The sequence below is a fragment of the Monodelphis domestica genome, chromosome 8, assembly GCF_027887165.1.
Source record: "Monodelphis domestica isolate mMonDom1 chromosome 8, mMonDom1.pri, whole genome shotgun sequence".
NCBI lineage: Eukaryota > Metazoa > Chordata > Mammalia > Didelphimorphia > Didelphidae > Monodelphis > Monodelphis domestica.
The window spans coordinates 71,746,287-71,765,790 of NC_077234.1; the positions used below are offsets into that span (position 1 = coordinate 71,746,287).

At 42.3% G+C, this 19,504-nt stretch overlaps 1 protein-coding gene across 20 annotated transcripts in view; it reads left to right on the forward strand.

The window, feature by feature from the left end:
• TNS1 (tensin 1) overlaps positions 1 to 19,504 on the forward strand; it is a 338,276-nt gene that overhangs the window by 209,639 nt on the left and 109,133 nt on the right. For all 20 annotated transcript variants that reach the window (XM_056808034.1, XM_056808035.1, XM_056808037.1 and 17 more), the window contains 8 exons: positions 2,499 to 2,621; positions 3,318 to 3,382; positions 3,763 to 3,846; positions 13,188 to 13,300; positions 13,536 to 13,596; positions 14,917 to 14,992; positions 16,731 to 16,860; positions 17,798 to 17,863. In XM_056808034.1, the coding sequence (XP_056664012.1) occupies positions 2,499 to 2,621; positions 3,318 to 3,382; positions 3,763 to 3,846; positions 13,188 to 13,300; positions 13,536 to 13,596; positions 14,917 to 14,992; positions 16,731 to 16,860; positions 17,798 to 17,863 (718 nt within the window). The remainder of the gene's footprint in view (positions 1 to 2,498; positions 2,622 to 3,317; positions 3,383 to 3,762; positions 3,847 to 13,187; positions 13,301 to 13,535; positions 13,597 to 14,916; positions 14,993 to 16,730; positions 16,861 to 17,797; positions 17,864 to 19,504) is intronic.

Genomic DNA, 19,504 nt, shown 5'->3' on the forward strand with positions numbered 1-19,504 from the left:
AAGTCTTTATGTCTAGTTTGTTCTTGTCTCCTTTGAGGAGGCTGGGGGTGAAGGGGTGCCAAGGTGAGAGAGGCAGGGTTGTGGAGAATTCATGCCAGGAAGAACGGAATAGAACCTAGAGGGAAGCTGATGCGCACCTTCTGCCCCCTGTGTTCCACATGGAACTGAGGCATGGTTCTGCGCCAAGATAGAGTGCCATAGCTAAGAGGGAAGAAGGGAAGACAAGACTCAGGCATCAAGGATCTCAGTCCTACAGACAAATCACTAAGTCACTCTTCTTTCATTCTTCATGTTCTACCTTAGTGCTATGTAGAAGGAACCCATATGTTCTTTCTCCAGTTATTTTGAGGTCTTGTAGCTCATTGTGAGTCCCAGAGCTTATATTCAAAGACCAAACAAGAAGCCTTATGCTGCCAGGAGTAGGGTTTTAGTTAGACTTCAAGAAGTTGTGCTCTGCATTGGGTTCAAATGTGGCCTCAGACACTTCCCAGCTGTGTGACCCTGGGCAAGTCACTTAACCTCCATTGCCTAACCCTTACCACACTTCTGCCTTGGAACCAATACACAGTATTGATTCTAAGATGGAAGGTAAGGATTAAAAAAAAAGAAGTTATGCTTTAGAACAGGTATCAGCTTGGGCCCCCCACTGCCTTGACCATGACCATTTTCAGTCTCCTCTCCAAGTCTCTAGTAGGTGTCAGGAGCTCTGGCTTCAGAATCCTTTCAGCCTAGGGAGCTGATCTGTGATCCTAACTCTCCCATCCTGGCTCCAGGACACAGACATTTTCTTGCCTTTCCCAGGCACCTTGTTGATTCTTAGGAAGCACTTAGCAGAGGTGTCATCCTTCCAGATCCTATTCAGTGGTGGCTGCCTTGGCCACACCACCTGTTCAGCCATCTCCCAATTGGATATCAGAGTGGGCTGACAAACCTCTCCAGGCACTGTATGTATGGGGTGGCAGGGGATTCCTGCAATTGGAGATCCAAGAAGAGGATCCCACAATGGGAATCCTGAGGTACAGAGAAGGGGAAAAGACTGGACAGCCATCAGTGAAACTGGTGTAAACTTTTAGGGAATGAGCAAGTCTGGACTCTGCTTTTTTGAGCATCCATTCCTAAGTCTTGCTTTTTTTTTTAAACGTTCTTCCCATAGTCTTATGTGGAATCACAGATTTAGAACTGGCAGAAACCATAAAAATAATTTAAGGGCAACTATGTGGCATAGTGAACTGAGAGCCAGACCTAGAAATGGGAGGTCTTGGATTTAAATCTGACTTCATAGACTTCCTACCTGGACAAGTCATTTAACAAGTCATTGCCCCTCCCAAGATGGAAGGTAAGGGTTAAAAAAAATCATTTAGTTTAATCCTCTCATTTCATTGATATGAAAACTCCTGGGAGTGAAAAGGTAATTGGCCAAAGTCACATTATAATAAGTGACTAAGACAGGATTTGAACCCATGCTTTCCTACTTGAAATCCTTAGGTCTTTCTGCTACACAATGCTATTGGACTAGAAAAAGACTGAAGAACATTTTATAGCATAACCTCCTCATTTACAAATGAGAAAACTGAGGTCTTGGAAAGTGAATTCTCCCTTCTTTCTTTCTCTTCTTTTATTCCAGGGAGATCTCCCCTCCCTCCCTCCCTCTGTTCCTTCCTCCCTCCCTCTGTTCCTTCCTCCCTCCCTCTGTTCCTTCCTTCCTTCCTTCCTTCCTTCCTTCCTTCCTTCCTTCCTTCCTTCCTTCCTTCCTTCCTTCCTTCCTTCCTTCCTTCCTTCCTTCCTTCCTTCCTTCCTTCCTTCCTTCCTTCCTTCCTTCCTTCCTTCCTTCCTTCCTTCCTTCCTTCCTTCCTTCCTTCCCTCTTTCCTTTCCTCCTTTCTTTCCTTCCTTCCTTCCTTTCTCTCTTCTTCACAGCATAAGAGAAAGTCTGGGTAGACATGGCAGAGATGTCTACATCAGTGCATTCCTAATGATAGCTGCTGAACAATTTATATCCATATCCATATCCATATCCATATCCATATCCATATCCATATCCATATCCATATCCATATCCATATCCATACCCATGTCTATGTCTATGTCTATGTCTATGTCTATGTCTATGTCTATGTCTATATCTATGTCTATGTCTATGTCTATATGTCTATGTCTATGTCTATGTCCGTGTCTATGTCCGTGTCTATGTCTATGTCCATGTCTATATCCATGCCCATACCCATACCCATACCCATACCCATATCTATCTCTATCTCTATCTCTATCTCTATCTCTATCTCTATCTCTATCTCTATCTCTATCTCTATCTCTATCTCTATCTCTATCTCTATCTCTATCTCTATCTCTATATCTATGCCCATGCCCATGCCCATGTCCATGCCCATACCCATACCCATACCCATATCTATATCTATAAGCTATATGGCGAGCTGCTCCCATCTCTCTTGGCTTTCCCTCTCAGCCCCCGGGCCTCATTTTTCTTGTCTTCTGCGTCCAGGTGCTGGACTTTGGCTGGCCTGACCTGCACACTCCTGCCCTGGAGAAGATCTGTAGTGTCTGCAAGGCCATGGACACGTGGCTCAATGCCAACCCTCACAACGTCGTGGTCCTCCACAACAAGGTCAGGCCCCCGGGGGTTGTGCACTCCGCCTGGTGCCTGTGGGTGCCTTCCTTGGTGTTTGTCTGTGGGCCTGGGTCCGAAGGTGTTTTGGGGCTCTCCTGTCTTTGTGTGTCTGGGGATCTGCCAGCCTGTGGCTGGGCATGTTTCTGAGCCTGCATCTGTGTTTCCCTATCAGATGACGTGCATGCGTGTTCCCTACCCACAGCTCGTGACTCCAGGGCTGTTCTTCCAGTAGGGAGAGCGCGCCAATGCTGGTGCCGGTGCTAATGTGTCTGAGTGGGTGGCTCAAAAACAGGCTGAAGGACTCCCAACGTCCTCCCAGCTGCAGCCAACCCAAATCCCTCCCCACAAGGACCCCATGTTCCTTTCCTGGGGAGCCCCGAATTCCTATTGTGCTGACAGAACTAAGGTGGAAACTCTTGACTGAGTTAAACTGGAGTGTGGATAACCTGGAGAATGAATGGCTTTGGGGCAGCTGGGTGGCACAGCGGAGGGGCATCAGGCCGGCAGTGGGGAGGACCTGGGTTCCTAGCCATGGGACCCTGGGCAAGTCACTTAACCCTGATTGCTTAACCTTGCTGCCCTTAGAATTGATGCGAAGATGGAAGGTAAGGATTATTTTTGAAAAAGAGAGAGAGAAAAAAATAAAACAAGAGAAAGAGAGAATGAATGCCTTTGTGATTTGGACTCTTTCAGGGAAACCGAGGCAGAACGGGAGTTGTCATTGCTGCTTACATGCACTACAGCAATATTTCTGCCAGGTAAGAGGGCGTCCCAGGCTATTTTCCCCCTAAACTGAAGAAGCAGGAGCGAAGGGTGGCTTCTTCTCCCGGGACCTACCAAACAATAATAATATGGTAAAGGAGAGTTAATAAGAGGAACAGGGAAAGGCAGGGACAGTTTCATTCTTACTTGGAGGCAGGAGGATGGACAGAATGGCCTCTGGAGAGCCTGCTTGACCTGGGATTCTGATTGTATTATTGCCAGTAAAGTTGAGGAAACCCTGGCTTTTCAATGAAGTCTTGCTTGCAAGGGGATCGCTCTTCAGGCTGGAGAATCTTATCCCCTAACGATCTCGGCCCCAGACCGGCCGGGCTGTATTCTACAATCATCTCTTCTCCGTTCTGTCTTCTTCCCACAGCGCAGACCAGGCCCTGGATCGATTTGCCATGAAGCGATTCTACGAGGACAAAGTGGCTCCGGTGGGGCAGCCAAGCCAAAAGAGGTTGGTCTTGAGCTCGCGTGTGTACCTATCGGCCGGTTCTCTGGCACCCACTGATGTAGGGCTTCAGCCTGAGGCTTAGACGTCCAGACAGTTATTCTTCCCTTCTCCAATAGCCCCACGATCTCCTCTGTGATTTCTGGTGCTAAGCCTTCTGCCCCTCGAAATCCCCAGCAAGGAGTCCTTCCAGCGTTCTGGGGGCATTCCTCTGGGCCAGGGGGCCCTCCAGCTCCGACCCCCCGCCCAGATCACAGGGCTGTAGCCTTAGAAACAGAAAGGACGTTGGACCTCAGTCAGGCCCTCGTATTTCTGATGAATAAGGAGCCGTAATAGAGTCAAGAAGACCCGAGTTCAAATCCTGTCCTCAGACACTCGCTGTGCCTCAGTTTCCTCATCTGCAAGATGAGCTGGAAAAGGAAATCTCAGTCCACTCCAGTATCTTTGCCCAAATGGTGTGCAGAAGTGACTGAAGCAAAAAGGAGCAGGGCAGGGATTCGGACCTGGGTCTTCCGACTATAAAACCAATATTCTTTCCACTGTACAACTCTGTCTCCTATGGATGTCTGGGTGGCCCAGTGGATCGAGTTCAAATACTGCCTTAGGCACTTACTAGCAGGGTGATGCCGAGTCACTTAACCTTTGCCTCGGTTCCCTCATTTGTAAAATGGGAATAACATCAGTATGTACCTCTCAGGGTTATAATGAGATAATATTTGTAAAATGCTTTGTAAATCTTAAAACCCTATACAAATCCTCCCTGTTGGATTATCAGTAGAACACTTGGTGGTCCATCTGTTATCTCGGTGGCATCAAACTCAATAGAAATTGATCCACGCTGGCCTTATATTGACTTAGAGAGCCACACATGAACATTATATAGAAATTATCTCTTTATTTATTTTGTTCAGCATTTCCCAGCTATGTTCTAATTTGGTTCTAGCAGACTCATGAGTTTTGCAACTCCGTTGGGGCCAGTGGGCAGTGAGTGTCACTAGGGTGGAATGTCCAGAACTTTGACCCAGGATTCCAAAGTCAGAAGACACCAAAAACAACTCAGAACAACAGAGATTGGCACCCAATTAACAAAAAAATAACCAAAGTAGGAATGTCTGGGAGCTTCCTTCCCCTTCGCCATTCTCCCCCAGAGAATGCTGACCTGATTTTGTATATTCTTCCCCCCAGAAGCAGCTTTATGGTATCCCAAGATATTCTTCCTCCCCTTAACCTACATCCATTCTCCAAGCAAGCTTCTCTTCTCCTCAATCCTATTTGTCTCGGGCTATTGCTTCTAGACACAAACATTATCAGATTCTTTTTGGCATTCGGTATTATACTGCACCCTCTTCATACCCATGATGAGTTTCTCCATTCCTCTTGGGTGACTTCCTGTTTTAATTCTTTGGGGGACTGTGCCATTTATAAAAGCAATGCTACCTGAAACTTGTTTAGTATTTAAAAAATTTAAGACCTTTTTGGGCTCTCCTTTTCTAAACGATCTCCTTCATTTCCAAATATTTCCCTCCCCACTCCACTTCCCAGAGAACTGTAGTTTGTATCAAAGAATATATAAAAAGAAGGGAAGAAAAAGTAGGACATTGAAATAATCCACCCATCAATTGAGTCTGAGAGTCTATGTAGTGTTCTATAGCCATATTCAGGCAATCAGCCAGGAGGCATTTATTAAGTACCTTCTCTAGACCAGGCACTGTGCTAATAGTGAGGATGCAAAGAAAGACAAAAAAGAGTTCTTGCTATCTAGGGTCTCTCACAGTCTAATGGGGAGATGCATGCAAACAACTGCCCACAAACAAACTAAATACTGGAGAAAACAAAGATAATCAATAGGGGGAAGATATTAGCCTCAGAATCAAAGAGACTCGTGGACATTAGAGACCTGGGAGTCATCCTGATAAGGGGCTCAGAAGTCTAAGGATTGCTTTTTGGGAGAATGGTATATTCAGAGCGTGGCAAAAGTGTAGCTAAACGCTTAAGACAGAATAGAATAAAATCAGATGGGTTAGGGAAAAAAGTGCATTTTTATATCACTTTAAGGATTTCACTATTTGATTTAAGCCTCATAACAAACCTGTGAGATACAGGTACAATAAGGTGTCGTGCTTGGAATTCCTATTTTACAGATGCAGAAATTGAGATGAACCAACTTGCTTATAGTGATGTAGTTAATAAGTGGCAAAAGTGGGAAATTTAAGCAGAGATTTAATTCCAGAACTCTTGCCTTCCATTCTGTGTTGTGATCTAGAGGACAATGCTTGCATCTGACCTCCAATATGTTTGTGAGATCCCCTGGGACTCATTATAGACATCACAGCTGATTTCTCCAACAGTTCATTGTTAAATAAACTCAAAATAATACTGAAATTCATTTGTAAAATCATATTTCATTATTTAAAAAAATAACCAGCATTTATTTTCTTTCCCACTCCTCTCTCCCTCTAATGAGTAAAAAACCCCAACAACTCCAAACCAAAACTTCATGTCAAATTTACATAGTTAAGCAAAACACATTCCACATTGGCCATGTCCAAAAATGGATATCTCATTATGCATTTTGAGCCTTTTCCCTCTCTGTCAGGAGGTGGATAGCAGGCTCCACCATTGGTTCTCTGGAATTATGGTTTGTGGTTGCATTGATCAGAATTCTGAAGTCTTTCAGAGTTCATTTTTGCCACGGTATTGTTATTGTATACATTCTTCTCCTGGGTCTTCTCATTTCACTCCAGCTGCTGAATGTTAAATGGTAAGGCAGGACCTCTGGTCAAAAAGTCCTTGAGCTCAACCTGTTAACACATGACCTTCCTGTCTAGAAAAAGAAAAAGACAGTGAATTTTAATGGAAAGAACTGTTTCTGGAGTCCAGTAGTCCCAAACTTGAACCCCACCTTTGATACTTATGTGATAATTCACTTAATTTTTTTGGAGTTTCAGTTTCTTCACCTGGACAATGGGAATAATAATACCTATGTGGCACCCACTTGACAGGGCTATTTGTTATGAAGATCCAAAAGGGGTAATGTTTGCAAAAAACCTAAAATCACCATATAAATGAGAGCTAATTATCTATCAACCAATTTCACTATCCCATCTCATTACCATTAACCAATCTCAGCTGGGTTGGTTGTTTACTAGAACAGATAGTGGGGAGACACCTAAGCTGCTTCTGAATGGTGGACTAAAGTAGGGAACTGAATGGATAGGGAGGGATAATGGAGTAGTTTCAGGATCCTCTTGCCCAGCCCTTCCCGCCACTGACCATGTGGGGATAGCCAGGAAGGAAAAATGGCAGCAGGAGTTAATGTCAGGATGCCTTTGTTGGGGTGGGGATGGAGGCTGGGAATAAGGAGGCTCTTTTCAAGCAAAGGTCTTGGCTAAAAGCCATCAAGATAGCAGCTGCAGATCAAAGAAAGCACCATCTCCACATTGCTCAGTGGGGAGGGGGCTGAGTACATGCCCTGGCCCTTTCTTTTTGAGCCTCATGCGCCTTGATGCAGTCCTCCTTGTCAGTGGCATCCTCCATGAATCTGAGGGTCAGAGCAGTAATAGTTTGGATGTATTGTGGGTAAAATCAGGTCCCACTGAAGCATCACAGTCACATATAGTAACATGTCAGTCCTGCCTTTAATTCTGGTATCGCCACGGGATTTCCTTGTAGAAATCATACGTAGCATCATTGGTGGTAGAATGTAAAGAGCATTCTGAGTCTGGCTTTCACTCAGTAGAGTGCTTTTGAGCTAATTGCTTGCCATGGGACCTTGGGCAAGTCTTTTTGTTTTTTTTTAGTTAACTAGTTGGCTCAGTGCTTAGAATGCTGGTCTGAATCAAGGACCCTTCAGTTCAAATCTGACCTCAGACACTTACTAGCTGTATGACCCTAGATAAATCACTTAACTTCTGTTTGCCTCAGTTTCCTCAATTGTAAAATGATTTTTTTACAATTGTAATAATTGCATTATTTACATTTACAATCTCCAAATAAAATTACATTTACAAATGTAATAATTGCTCTTACAATTGTAAAAAAGCACCACTTCCTTGCCTTATTGTAAAGACCAAGTGAGTAGATATTTTTGAAGTATTCTGCAGACTTAAAGGGATATGTAACTTATATTTATAATATCTGTAAAATAGGGAAAAGAATCCTGATATTGCTTATGCCACAGGCTTGTGGAAATTGCTGAAATAGTGTCTATCAAGTAACACCGTACAAATAAGGACTTTTATTATTTGTGTGCTGTTCTTTCTTTTTCACACCTAATGCATGGCTGTATCTGCATAGGTGTGTCCTTGTGGCTAAAGGTATAAATGTGCCTTTGTCTGCTTGTACTTTTTACTCCCTTGCCTTCTTGCTGAATTTCCAAAGTCTCTGATTCTGTGGTTCTGCTGTGGATAATGAGAGAAGTATTGCCCAAGGAGAGCCTTTGCTCACAGCTCCCCTGTCTGTGTCCCTCCTCCCCCCCCACCCCCCAGCTCATTGTCCCCTTGTACACACATGCATCCTGTTGGCATGATCTAGGCTCCTGATAGGGATCCAGCCACTCTGGGTTTCCTGTCAGCTTGGTGGGCGACGGGCAGGGAAAGGAGCCTGAATAGGGCAGGCTGGTGCCCATCAGATTATCCTGGCTGAGTAGCCAAAGGCAGCCACACCCAGCTAATGGACCAGGTGCCCCTTCTCCCTCTATCTAAGCCCCTGAACCGGTCCAGTCAAGTAGCCTGTGATCAGAGGAAAAGTAATGCTCTAGGTCACAAATTCTGATGCCACTCACTTGGAGGACTTCCCATTCATTATTTCAATCATTCAGTAAACAATTCATTAATTACCAGTCAGGGTAAGGTGCTGTGGCCACATCATCACATCAGGAACAGTTCCAGCCATGGCCAACTGAAGGATCTCTTGAGTAGTAGAAAAAATAAGAAAAAATAAAAGAAAATAGAAGAAAAATAGATTGGTCAAAGCTTTGAAGAGATGCAGACCTAGTATGGCATAATGGGTGACCTGTCTTTTAGACTTCTCTCCATGCCTTCTCCCTCCAACCCTCCCAGCATTGTGTGCCCTATGGGAAGTCTAGGCAGACTTCCCAGTCACTCAGAGAGATGTTGAAGAAAAACGTTAAATTATGTTGAAATAGTTTGGCTTAGCAGGGAAGTTTATGTACCCTTAGTTGGCTTTGCTAAAGAAATTCTGCCAAGTGCTGGATAAGACCCTCCAAATCAAATCAACTGATGCTCTGATACTTGGTAACTTCAGAGCAAAGGTGGGAAAAGGTGAGAATGGGAGAAATCTATGGGAGGTGTGTGGTTCTGGAGAAAGAAATGACAGAAGCCAACAACCTGTAGTGTGGTCAGAAGCCTCACTTTCTTCACGAGAAGAATTGGAAGACACTGGGCATAGTAAGCATCCAATAACATCACAAGAAATGAACTTGACTCTATTTTCATGGACAGGAAAAGACTTATTATTGACGTGGGAGTCATCCCAGCGTTGACAGTCTGTTCACAATCAGACCAGCGGCTAAGATTAGAATTTCCAACAGACAAGAGGAAAGAATAATAATGAGGAAAAGAGAGGGCATATGATTTAGATCATTTAACCCTCAATTATTTAAACAAGCAATTGAAAAGAAAAATAGGAAAGGACACCAGATATAACAATGACATTGAAAGTAACATTGATGCTGATAACTTTATCCAGAAGTTAGAATGAATTGCTACAACAAAGAGACCAAAAGAGCCCAGAAAGCACCTTAGTCAGCAGACATTTAACTTACTTGCCAAAAAGAGAGAGATGACTGCCAAAGGCAACATCAGGCTAAAATATAAACTTGTCTCTAGAAATCTTATGAAGAAGGATGATGTATACTTATGAACAGTATCATTTTATAAAGCAAAGAGACACAGCAGAGGGTAAGACTAATTTGAAGAAAACTTGGCAAGATGTTCAGTGAGTAGAAGTCATCTGAAGGGCATTCAAAGATGAAATTAGGAAAAGGACTACAAACAGAAGAGAAATGGGAAAGGCTTTCAAAAACCATTTCAACAAACTGTTTATTCTATCAATGATAGTAGAACCATCATATTTGGACTCTAACATTACATTCTTTAAAGTGGTTGCAGAGGAGGTTGAAATGTCCTCAAAGCAGCAAATATGGAGGGGGGGCATCTGGATTGGATTAGATACATAGAGAAGAGATCTATCCTGGAGGCGATACATTTGTGAGAGCTTAGATGGACTGATATACAAGGTATCTTAAGAAAGGGAAGATAGCATAGGTATGAAAAACAAAACAAAACAACCCAACACCTTACTCTTGTCAAGAAATTAAGCTACTGACCTGTATGCTTACCTTTCTGTCTATACATAATTTTTATGAGGGTTCGTAGGTGGATGAGTCAGTGAAGTAGGTAGATTTTGAGTCTTCCTCATTTTGGGTCCAATCCTCATTTAAGGATTTATACATGAATCAAGGACTCTTTTTATGGAGGTATAGGCAAGCTTTTGCAATAGCTGTCTAAAAACAGATCATATCTTTACTATATCACAGTTGATTGAAAGATGTAGAAAATATAAGATCCCGTTGGACTTAATGTTTTTTGCTTATGAGATAAAAGGTTCAACTCAGAACAAAATGCTGCCTTATAGCTGCTTTTACATCAAAATGTTCCCCAAACATATATCAAGATCATTCTAAATTTCTTAGAAGATGTTACAATAGAAATAACCATGTTCAGTAATTCTCTGATAAATAACAGGCGGTTATATGCTTACCCAAAATATATCACTGTGATGGAAGAGATTTAGTGCAGAGCAGGTCAAGGAGGGATTCCTTGTGGAATATGAGGTCCTCTAGAGGCCCTTGTTTGAATATGACACTGCGTTACGTCAAGCCTCACAACACTGCAGAACCTCCTGGAAAAAAAACAAAAACAAAATCTGTAATCATTTAAAAGAGCTTGGTCTGTCCCATCTACATAGGAAAGACTAAATGGATGAAGAATTTTTCTTGCCTATATTTCAATATTCATCTAAATGGATAACCCTATGGCTTTAGCAGTGTGTATACTGAGGAGAGACAAAATAGATGGACTGTGAGCTGAGCCTAGAGTCAAAAAGAAGAGGACAGATATCTGAATTGTCTTCGGAAAACTGCAAAACACTTTTACTGATTCAAAACTTTCCATAACAGCAAAGGTCTGCCTTTTTAAGACAAGCATTTTTACTAATATTGCTAGATGGCAGGAAGAATTGGATCACCATTGCCTCCAAAGAACTAAAGCTGATAATAGGGAATTGGAAAGATAAACAATGAGGAATAGCCTTCAACATTAGACACTGAGAAACTCCCAAATAACAGGAGTAAGGGATACCATAAAGGAAATGTACAGAGAAAAATGGATGGAATTGACAGAAAGAAAAAATGGACTTGACAGATGTTGAGATTGAGGGGTGAGATGTGATAGATTTTCCTCCAATCTCTTATTTAAATTATTGTGGGTGTCTTTAGGCTTCAAGTCCATTTCTAGTAAACATAATATTATTGGGTTTTGCCTTCCAATCCATTCCACTCACCTTTTCTACTTTATAGGTCAGTTTATCCCATTCACATTCACAGTTGTGATACTTAATTAATTATTGATTTCTTTCCATTCTATTCTCATATATTTTTCCTTCTCTATACTTCTTTTTCTCTGTTTATTTTGAGCCATTACCATTTCTTTCCCTCCTTAACCTTTTATTCACTCTCCCCTTAATAAGCTTAAAGTTGTTTTGCTTCTGATGAATACCTCCCTGCATATATCTTTTCTTTTATATTCCCCTTTATTATCAGTTTTATTTAACCATTTTGCCTTATAAGAGACCAGTAATGAAGTGATCTGTAACTATAAGTAATATAAAAACAAAAAATACCCATTAATAAAACTTAAAGTAACACACACACACACACACACACACACAAGAATGAAGAATGTGGATGTCCTCAGTGCTTTACTGGTCCCTCTTGATGTCAGGAGAAAGTGAGGAAAGCCTCCATTATGTTGGATGGACTTTCTGTGATGAAGTTTCAAGAGGACTAGAATGAGAATCAAAGAAGATAGCCCAGGTATGGGTAGGTTGGTATTCCCTCTCACAAAGAATCAGTGAGATCTTGGGTCTATTTGAGTATTTGAACATTTATAAGGAAGAATTCGACTACATTCTCTTCAGCCTCTCTCATAAGCTTAAGTCACTTTCCAATTTGTATCATGAAGTGTATTTGATAGAACACATTCTGATTGTGTTGTTCTTTGCCTTTGTGTCCCAGCATGTAAGATGGTGCTTAGTATATAGAAGACTTTCTGTTAGCTTGTTGGTTAAAATTGTAAATGATGAATTCTAAATGGTGATATAGGGAAAAGATTTCAGGAGAGACCACGAGAGGGCACTGGAGGCTTCCTTGTGAGTGTAGTGTTGGAGGATGGATTAATGAGTGCTTTGGGCTAGCCTCCTGTCCCTCTGGTCTTCTAGATTCTATCCCTGTTTTGGGACTGTAGAATTCTTCTCTTCAAGGCCAGGTGGTCAAACGTTTCCCAGTTCTTAAAGATCTCTAGAGAAAGGGAAGAAGTATCCTCCCTTGCTAACCCTAAAAGTTAGAAAATTCTATTCAGTGACTCATCTCAAGCCCCATTTTCTTGGACTTCATCCTGTCCCCTCTTGTTCTATTTTCAGAGTTTGTGCATGTGTGTGTGTTGGGGGAAGTGGGTGGTTGTAGGAATGGAGTGTTATTAACCCTCAGTGGGTTAAAGCTTTCCATTAAACACTTCCTCCCTTCATCTTTTGCTCTTTGGGAAGGTTTATTCTCTTTCCAGGATCCATAACTAAATTTGGGCAACTGGGGCTCTGCCTCAGGTCACTGATATCCTAGGGGGTAGGATGGGGAATGAGGGCTGCACTTCTTTACCAAACCTCTCTATCTTCTGATGACTTAAAGTTCAATTGCCTATGCCCCAATCCCCTCAGTATTCCTTTTGCCACCTCTCCTGGCCGCTTTTCCTGCTCTCAAGTCCCAGAGAAGGCAAGGAAGGACTCTGGATGATCAGCTGGCTCTCTCTTGTCTCCTGAAACTATATCGACTGTCATATTGTCCTTTGTGCAGCCTCTGCCCTGCTCCTTAGGCACAAGCTATGGCTTCATATTTCCTCCAATGTCTAATCCAATAACTCATAACCATAGTGGAACCACTCGTCTCCTGTTTTTACCATGTTTGAGGAGGAGGGCAATAGAGATTGAGCCATTCTCTGAGTCATTCCTCCTAAGAAGAACCATGTTGAAGGGCTCATGTCTCCCCCTTGCAGGTACGTCCATTACTTCAGTGGGCTGCTCTCGGGCTCCATCAAAATGAACAATAAGCCTTTGTTCCTGCACCACGTCATCATGCACGGCATTCCTAACTTTGAATCTAAAGGAGGTCAGTGGCTAATTCTTTAGGTTTTAATGTCTCCGCCTTTCCCATTGCCTCAGTTTCCCCTTCTTCCTCTTTTCTACCTTCTTTACTTTCTATTTTTGTCTCCTTCCTTCTTTCCTCACTCCTCTCTCTTCCTTCCTTCTACCTTTGTCTTCTGTTTCCTCCTTTTAGTTCTTTCCCATAACTTCTCTGTTCCTTTTCCCATTTCTTGAACATTTTTGTGTGTTGCTTCTTTCAGGTTGTCGACCCTTTCTCAGGATCTACCAGGCCATGCAACCTGTCTACACTTCTGGCATCTAGTATGTATCTCTTCCCTGTGGAGATGACTGTCAGGCTTCCCCTGTTATCAGAATAGGAGTCACTATCAGAAATGGACAACAAGCTATATTTTTTTCATCACTAAAGTGCTATATATTAAAAAGGGCCTTAAAAGGACAGTATAGAAACATTGTGGGATGATCGAATGTAATAGACTTTGCTACTAGCAGCAATGTATTGATCCAGGATAATTCTGAGGGACTTATGAGAAAGAACATCCAGAGGAAGAACTTTGGGAGTAGAGATGCAGGAGAAAAACATGTGATCTGTCACTTGTTTATATTGGTATAGGATTTGGAGTTTCGGTTTTAAAAGATTACCCTATTCCAAAAACAAATAATATGGAAATAAGTTGTGAGTGATAATACATGTATAACCCAGTGGAATTGCTTGTCAACTCTGGGAGAGGGGAGGGAAGGGGGAGGGAGAGAACATGAATCATGTAACCATGGAAAAAGTATATATAAACAAGAGAGTATGCTTTACACAGGGACCTATATTCTTCCTTCTCACTCCTCTGGTTTGAATGGACATGGTACTGTAAATTAAAATCTGTGTGATCTTTTAAGAAGTCATGTTGTGGGGAAGAAAGGGAGGAGGGATGTCTACTCTTGTCCTAAATCAATCTCTCTCTCTCTCTCTCTCTCTCTCTCTCTCTCTCTCTCTCTCTGTCTCTCTCTGTCTCTCTCTTTGTCTCTGTCTCTCTCTGTCTCTCTCTCTCTCTGTCTTTCTCTCTGTCTCTTTCTGTTTTTCTCGCTGTCTCTGATTCTGTCTCTCTGTCACTCTGTCTCTGTTTCTCTCTCTCTCTTTTTCTCTGTCTCTTTCTCTCTATCTCATTGTCTCTTCCTGTCTCTCTCTGTATCTGCTTCTCTGTCTCTTTCTCTATGTCTCTCTGTCTGTCTCTGTCTCTCCCTGTCTCTTTCTTTCTCTCTGTCTCTGTTTCTCTCTCTCCTCTCTGTTTCTGTCTCTGTCTGTTTTTCTCTCTGTCTCTGACTCTGTCTCTCTGTCACTCTGTCTGTCTGTTTCTCTCTCTCTCTATCTCACTGTCTCTCTATATCACTGCCTCTTTCTGTCTCTAACTGTCTCTTTCTCTCTCTATCTCTTTCTGTTTCTCTGTCTCTTTCTCTTTGTCTTTCCCTGTCTCTCTTTCTTTCTCTCTGTCTCTGTTTCTCTCCTCTCTGTCTGTTTTTCTCTCTCTGTCTCTTACTCTCTCTCTGTCTCTGTCTGTCTGTCTGTCTGTCTGTCTGTCTGTCTGTCTGTCTGTCTCTCTGTCTCTCCCCCACCCCAATCTTTCCACACAGCAATGTCCAAGGAGATAGCCAGACCAGCATCTGTATCACCATTGAGCCTGGATTGCTCCTGAAGGGAGACATCTTGGTAAGGATTGTTTCCCTTTTGGTGGTGATCTCTCTCTCCTTGCTGTCCTTCCTACTCCCTCCTCAGAAGTGGAGAACTGCTAGAAGCAATGAGAACCACAGACTCCTTAGGTGGGTGGGACCTGCTGACTTTATACTGCCCAGCTTCTCCCCATGGGTGCTGTCCCTTTCTCTTGACTCAGAGGTAGGGCAGTAAGTAAAAAGAAGCCTGAACAAGGAATCAAGATACCCAGGCCACAGTTTAGACTATGTTCTTTATTAGAAATAGATGCATATTGAGAAGCAGCATGGTCTGGTGGATAGAGAGGTAGCTTTGGAGCCATAAAGACCTGAGTTCAAATCCTACCTCTGACATATCCTGTCTTTATAACTCTAAACAAGTCACCTCACCCCTTAATATCCTAGATAATTTTCTTGGACTCAAGTTTGTAGGGAAGATGCCATTTTGCATCTGTTAGAGGTAGCTTCTTATTGGGAGACTCTTATAGAAGGAAATTATAGATCCAGTTAGAAAGAAAGTTGTTTAGGGGGCAGCTTGGGTGCTCAGTGAATTGAGAGCCAGGTCTAGACATGGAAAACCCTGGTTTTAAGTCTGGCCTCAGATACTTCCTAGCTGTGTGACCCTGGGGAAGTCACTTAACCCCCATTACTTAACTCTCACTGTTCTGCTTTAGAACCAATACTTAGTAACTATTCTTTTTTTTTTAAAACCCTTACCTTCTGTCTTAGAGTCAGCACTGTGTATTGGTTCCAAGGCAGAAGAGTGGTAAGGACTAGGCAATGGGGGTTAAGTGACTTGCCCAGGGTCACATAGCTGGGAAGTGTTTGAGGCCAGATTTGAATCCAGGACCTCCTGTATCTAGATCTGACTCTCAATCCACTGAGCCACCCAGCTGGCCCCTTAGTATCTATTCTAAGACAGAAAAAAAAAGATGCTTGTTGGGATTGTACAAATAACCATGCCCTTGGACATGTCACTTAATCTGGCTTAGTGTTTGAATAATGGAGATAACAGCTCCATCACTTTGTTGGATTGATGGAAAGCGCAAATGAGATGTGTATGATGGTGTTTTGGAAAATGGTAGATATTATACAAATGTAAAAATAGTGTGCTTATTTCTTGTCTGGGGAGAATATACCTTCCAGCTCTATGCCCTTTGTTTGGTTATAAGGCAAGAGATCCCTCCTTGCCCCCCTGCCATTTTGGATATTATACATTTTCCATAGAAAGTCATAGGATCATAGATTAAGACATAAAAAGGATCTTAGAAGCCATTTAGTTTCATCTCCCTAATTTTCCAGCCTAGGAAATGGAAGCCTCAGTTTCCAAATCCAGTAATCTTTCTACTGTTTCATGGTATAGTTTCTGTAACAATTAAAGCTAAATAATATAAAGACATTAAGTAACATAAAAAAATTAAAGATAAAATAATATAAAGATAATTTTCACTTGCTACAATTTAAACCCATCGTAGGCTGTGCTGAAGCCCCTTAGGATGGAACTTTTGTTACTTTGATTTCTAAAAGGGTACCTGCAGGATAAGGAGATCTCTAAGAGATTTTTGTCCGGTGGTGACATGGCAAGATTTTCTTCCCTGAAACTAGAGATGCATTCTGGAAACCGAGGGCCATGAAACCAAGTGGCGTTAGCTCAGGGTTCTCCCCAATTCTCCTCCTTCCAAGGAGGACTTGATATTTCAGTGAGGCTGACCAGTGTCTTCTCCTTGTCCTTGACCCAGCTGAAATGCTATCACAAAAAGTTCCGAAGCCCAGCCCGGGATGTCATCTTTCGAGTTCAGTTTCATACCTGTGCCATCCATGACTTGGGAGTCGTCTTTGGGAAGGAGGACCTGGATGATGCCTTCAAAGGTAGGGATTCTGGGAAAGGGGCATGGGAGGAGGGATGGAGAGAGTTTGAAATCTAGCTCGTTCCTTTCCTATCAAGTCGATCTTTTCTACCTTTCCCCAATTCATTCCATTCCTCCTCTCCTATTGTGTCTTTTTTTTTCATTGCCCTCCTTTTCTCTCCCCCGTTGGGACTTCTAGCTTTCAGGCCCAGGACATCGGATCTCTATTTGCTATTTCAATCCCTTCCCTCCCCCCCACCCCCTTCCATCCTTTCCTAATCCTACCCCTTCAGTACCTGGAATGAAATCCCTAGCTAATTGGGGCTGGTGTCGGAGAGAGCAGAGAGGAGAACTAGGGTGGAAGGTGGAGAGTCTCGGTGCATAATTAGGAAAGGGGGGATGATTCCAGGGGTGTGCTAGAGTGAGAGTCAAGAACTTATTGTTACATTTTCAGTGTGGGCATGGACTCCTCAGAAATCAGCAGACGGTGGACTGATTTATTATTTTGTTGATTGTAAAATCTCAAGAAGGCAGTGAACAAAATAGGAACAGTATAGATTAAATTTAAAAGTGTTGTTTATCAGCATATCCCTGGGTAATCCCCATCTTTTTTTTTTGGACCACATTTGTGCAATCTGCCTTTGAATGCTGACCAGAATGTGTCCATGCTCACGTCAGGGGTTAATAAATCTCTTCCGTCTTCCTTTTTTTTTTAAATCCCCACTTTTTATCTTAGTAATAACTCCAAGACAGAATGGCAAGGGCTAGACAAACGGATTAAGTCACTTGCCTAGGATCATATGGATAAGAAATGTCTGAGGTCAGATTTGAACCCAGGTCCTTATGATTCCAGGCCATGGCACTCTATCTACTATGTCACCTATCCACCTTAGAATCCTCTTTTCAGAACCTTGCCTGGAAGCTAAATGAAGGGTTCTTTTCTTTTTCTTCCTTTCCAGATGATCGGTTTCCAGAGTATGGCAAAGTAGAGTTTGTATTTTCTTATGGCCCTGAAAAAATTCAAGGTATAATCTTATTTTATATTCCACTCTGTCTATCTGTGCCTCCCCTTCTTCCTAACACTGCCCCAAGATCCAATGCAAGACAGCTGTGTTTGAAAATTAGAAGAGCAGATAAATATTCGGGCATCAGAGTTGTTAAGTCATTTTTCAGTCACATCTGACTCTTTATGATTCCGGTTCTTGGCGAAGACACTGGAATGGTTGGCCATTTCCTTTTCCAGCTCATTTTACAGATGAGGAAACTGAGGCAACCAGTGTTAAGTGAGTTGACACACACAAGCGTGACACACCTAGTAACTTAAATATGTCAGACCTGACCTGCCCCTCTATCCATTGTACCATCTAGGTGTCCTTAGGGCATCAAATGATGCTAGCTATATTGAATGAGGATTTGTGACTCAACTATGGGACAAAGTAATTCATAGAAAGTTGAATCAGGAAAAAGCCTTAGAGGTCATCTAGTTCAACCCCCTTATGCCACAGTGGGCACAGAGTAGGTGCTTAATAACTGTTTATTGATCGACTGACAGATGAGGAAACTGAGGCCCAGAGATGTAGTTTAGTGGCCAAGCTAACGCTTGAACTCAGGATTTCTGACTCCTCAGTTAGGGCACTTTCCATTGTCCCATGTGTATGATATTAGAGAAGATAAACAGCACAGGAACCGTTAGATTATTCTCCTATCATATCTGCCTCTTGTGTCTGCCTCCAGGCTTCGTGGATAAAGAAGGATGTTGGTAGAGGCTATTGGGGAGACCTGGAGATGGTAGAAGGGCAAAAGAATAACATGTATGAGAAAAGAGTTAAGAAACGTGAATGATTCAAATAATGAGGCTATTGGGGAGACCTGAAGATGGTAGAAGGGCAAAGGAATAACATGTATGAGAAAAGAGTTAAGAAACGTGAATGATTCAGATAATGAGGCTATTGGGGAGACCTGGAGATGGTAGAAGGGCAAAAGAATAACATGTATGAGAAAAGAGTTAAGAAACGTGAATGATTCAAATAATGAGGCTATTGGGGAGACCTGAAGATGGTAGAAGGGCAAAGGAATAACATGTATGAGAAAAGAGTTAAGAAACGTGAATGATTCAGATAATGAGGCTATTGGGGAGACCTGAAGATGGTAGAAGGGCAAAGGAATAACATGTATGAGAAAAGAGTTAAGAAACATGAATGATTCAGATAATGAGGCTATTGGGGAGACCTGAAGATGGTAGAAGGGCAAAGGAATAACATGTATGAGAAAAGAGTTAAGAAACATGAATGATTCAGATAATGAGGCTATTGGGGAGACCTGAAGATGGTAGAAGGGCAAAGGAATAACATGTATGAGAAAAGAGTTAAGAAACATGAATGATTCAGATAATGAGGCTATTGGGGAGACCTGAATGTGGTAGAAGGGCAAAGGAATAACATGTATGAGAAAAGAGTTAAGAAACATGAATGATTCAGATAATGAGGCTATTGGGGAGACCTGAAGATGGTAGAAGGGCAAAGGAATAACATGTATAAGAAAAGAGTTAAGAAACGTGAATGATTCAGATAATGAGGCTATTGGGGAGACCTGAAGATGGTAGAAGGGCAAAAGAATAACATGTATGAGAAAAGAGTTAAGAAACGTGAATGATTCAAATAATGAGG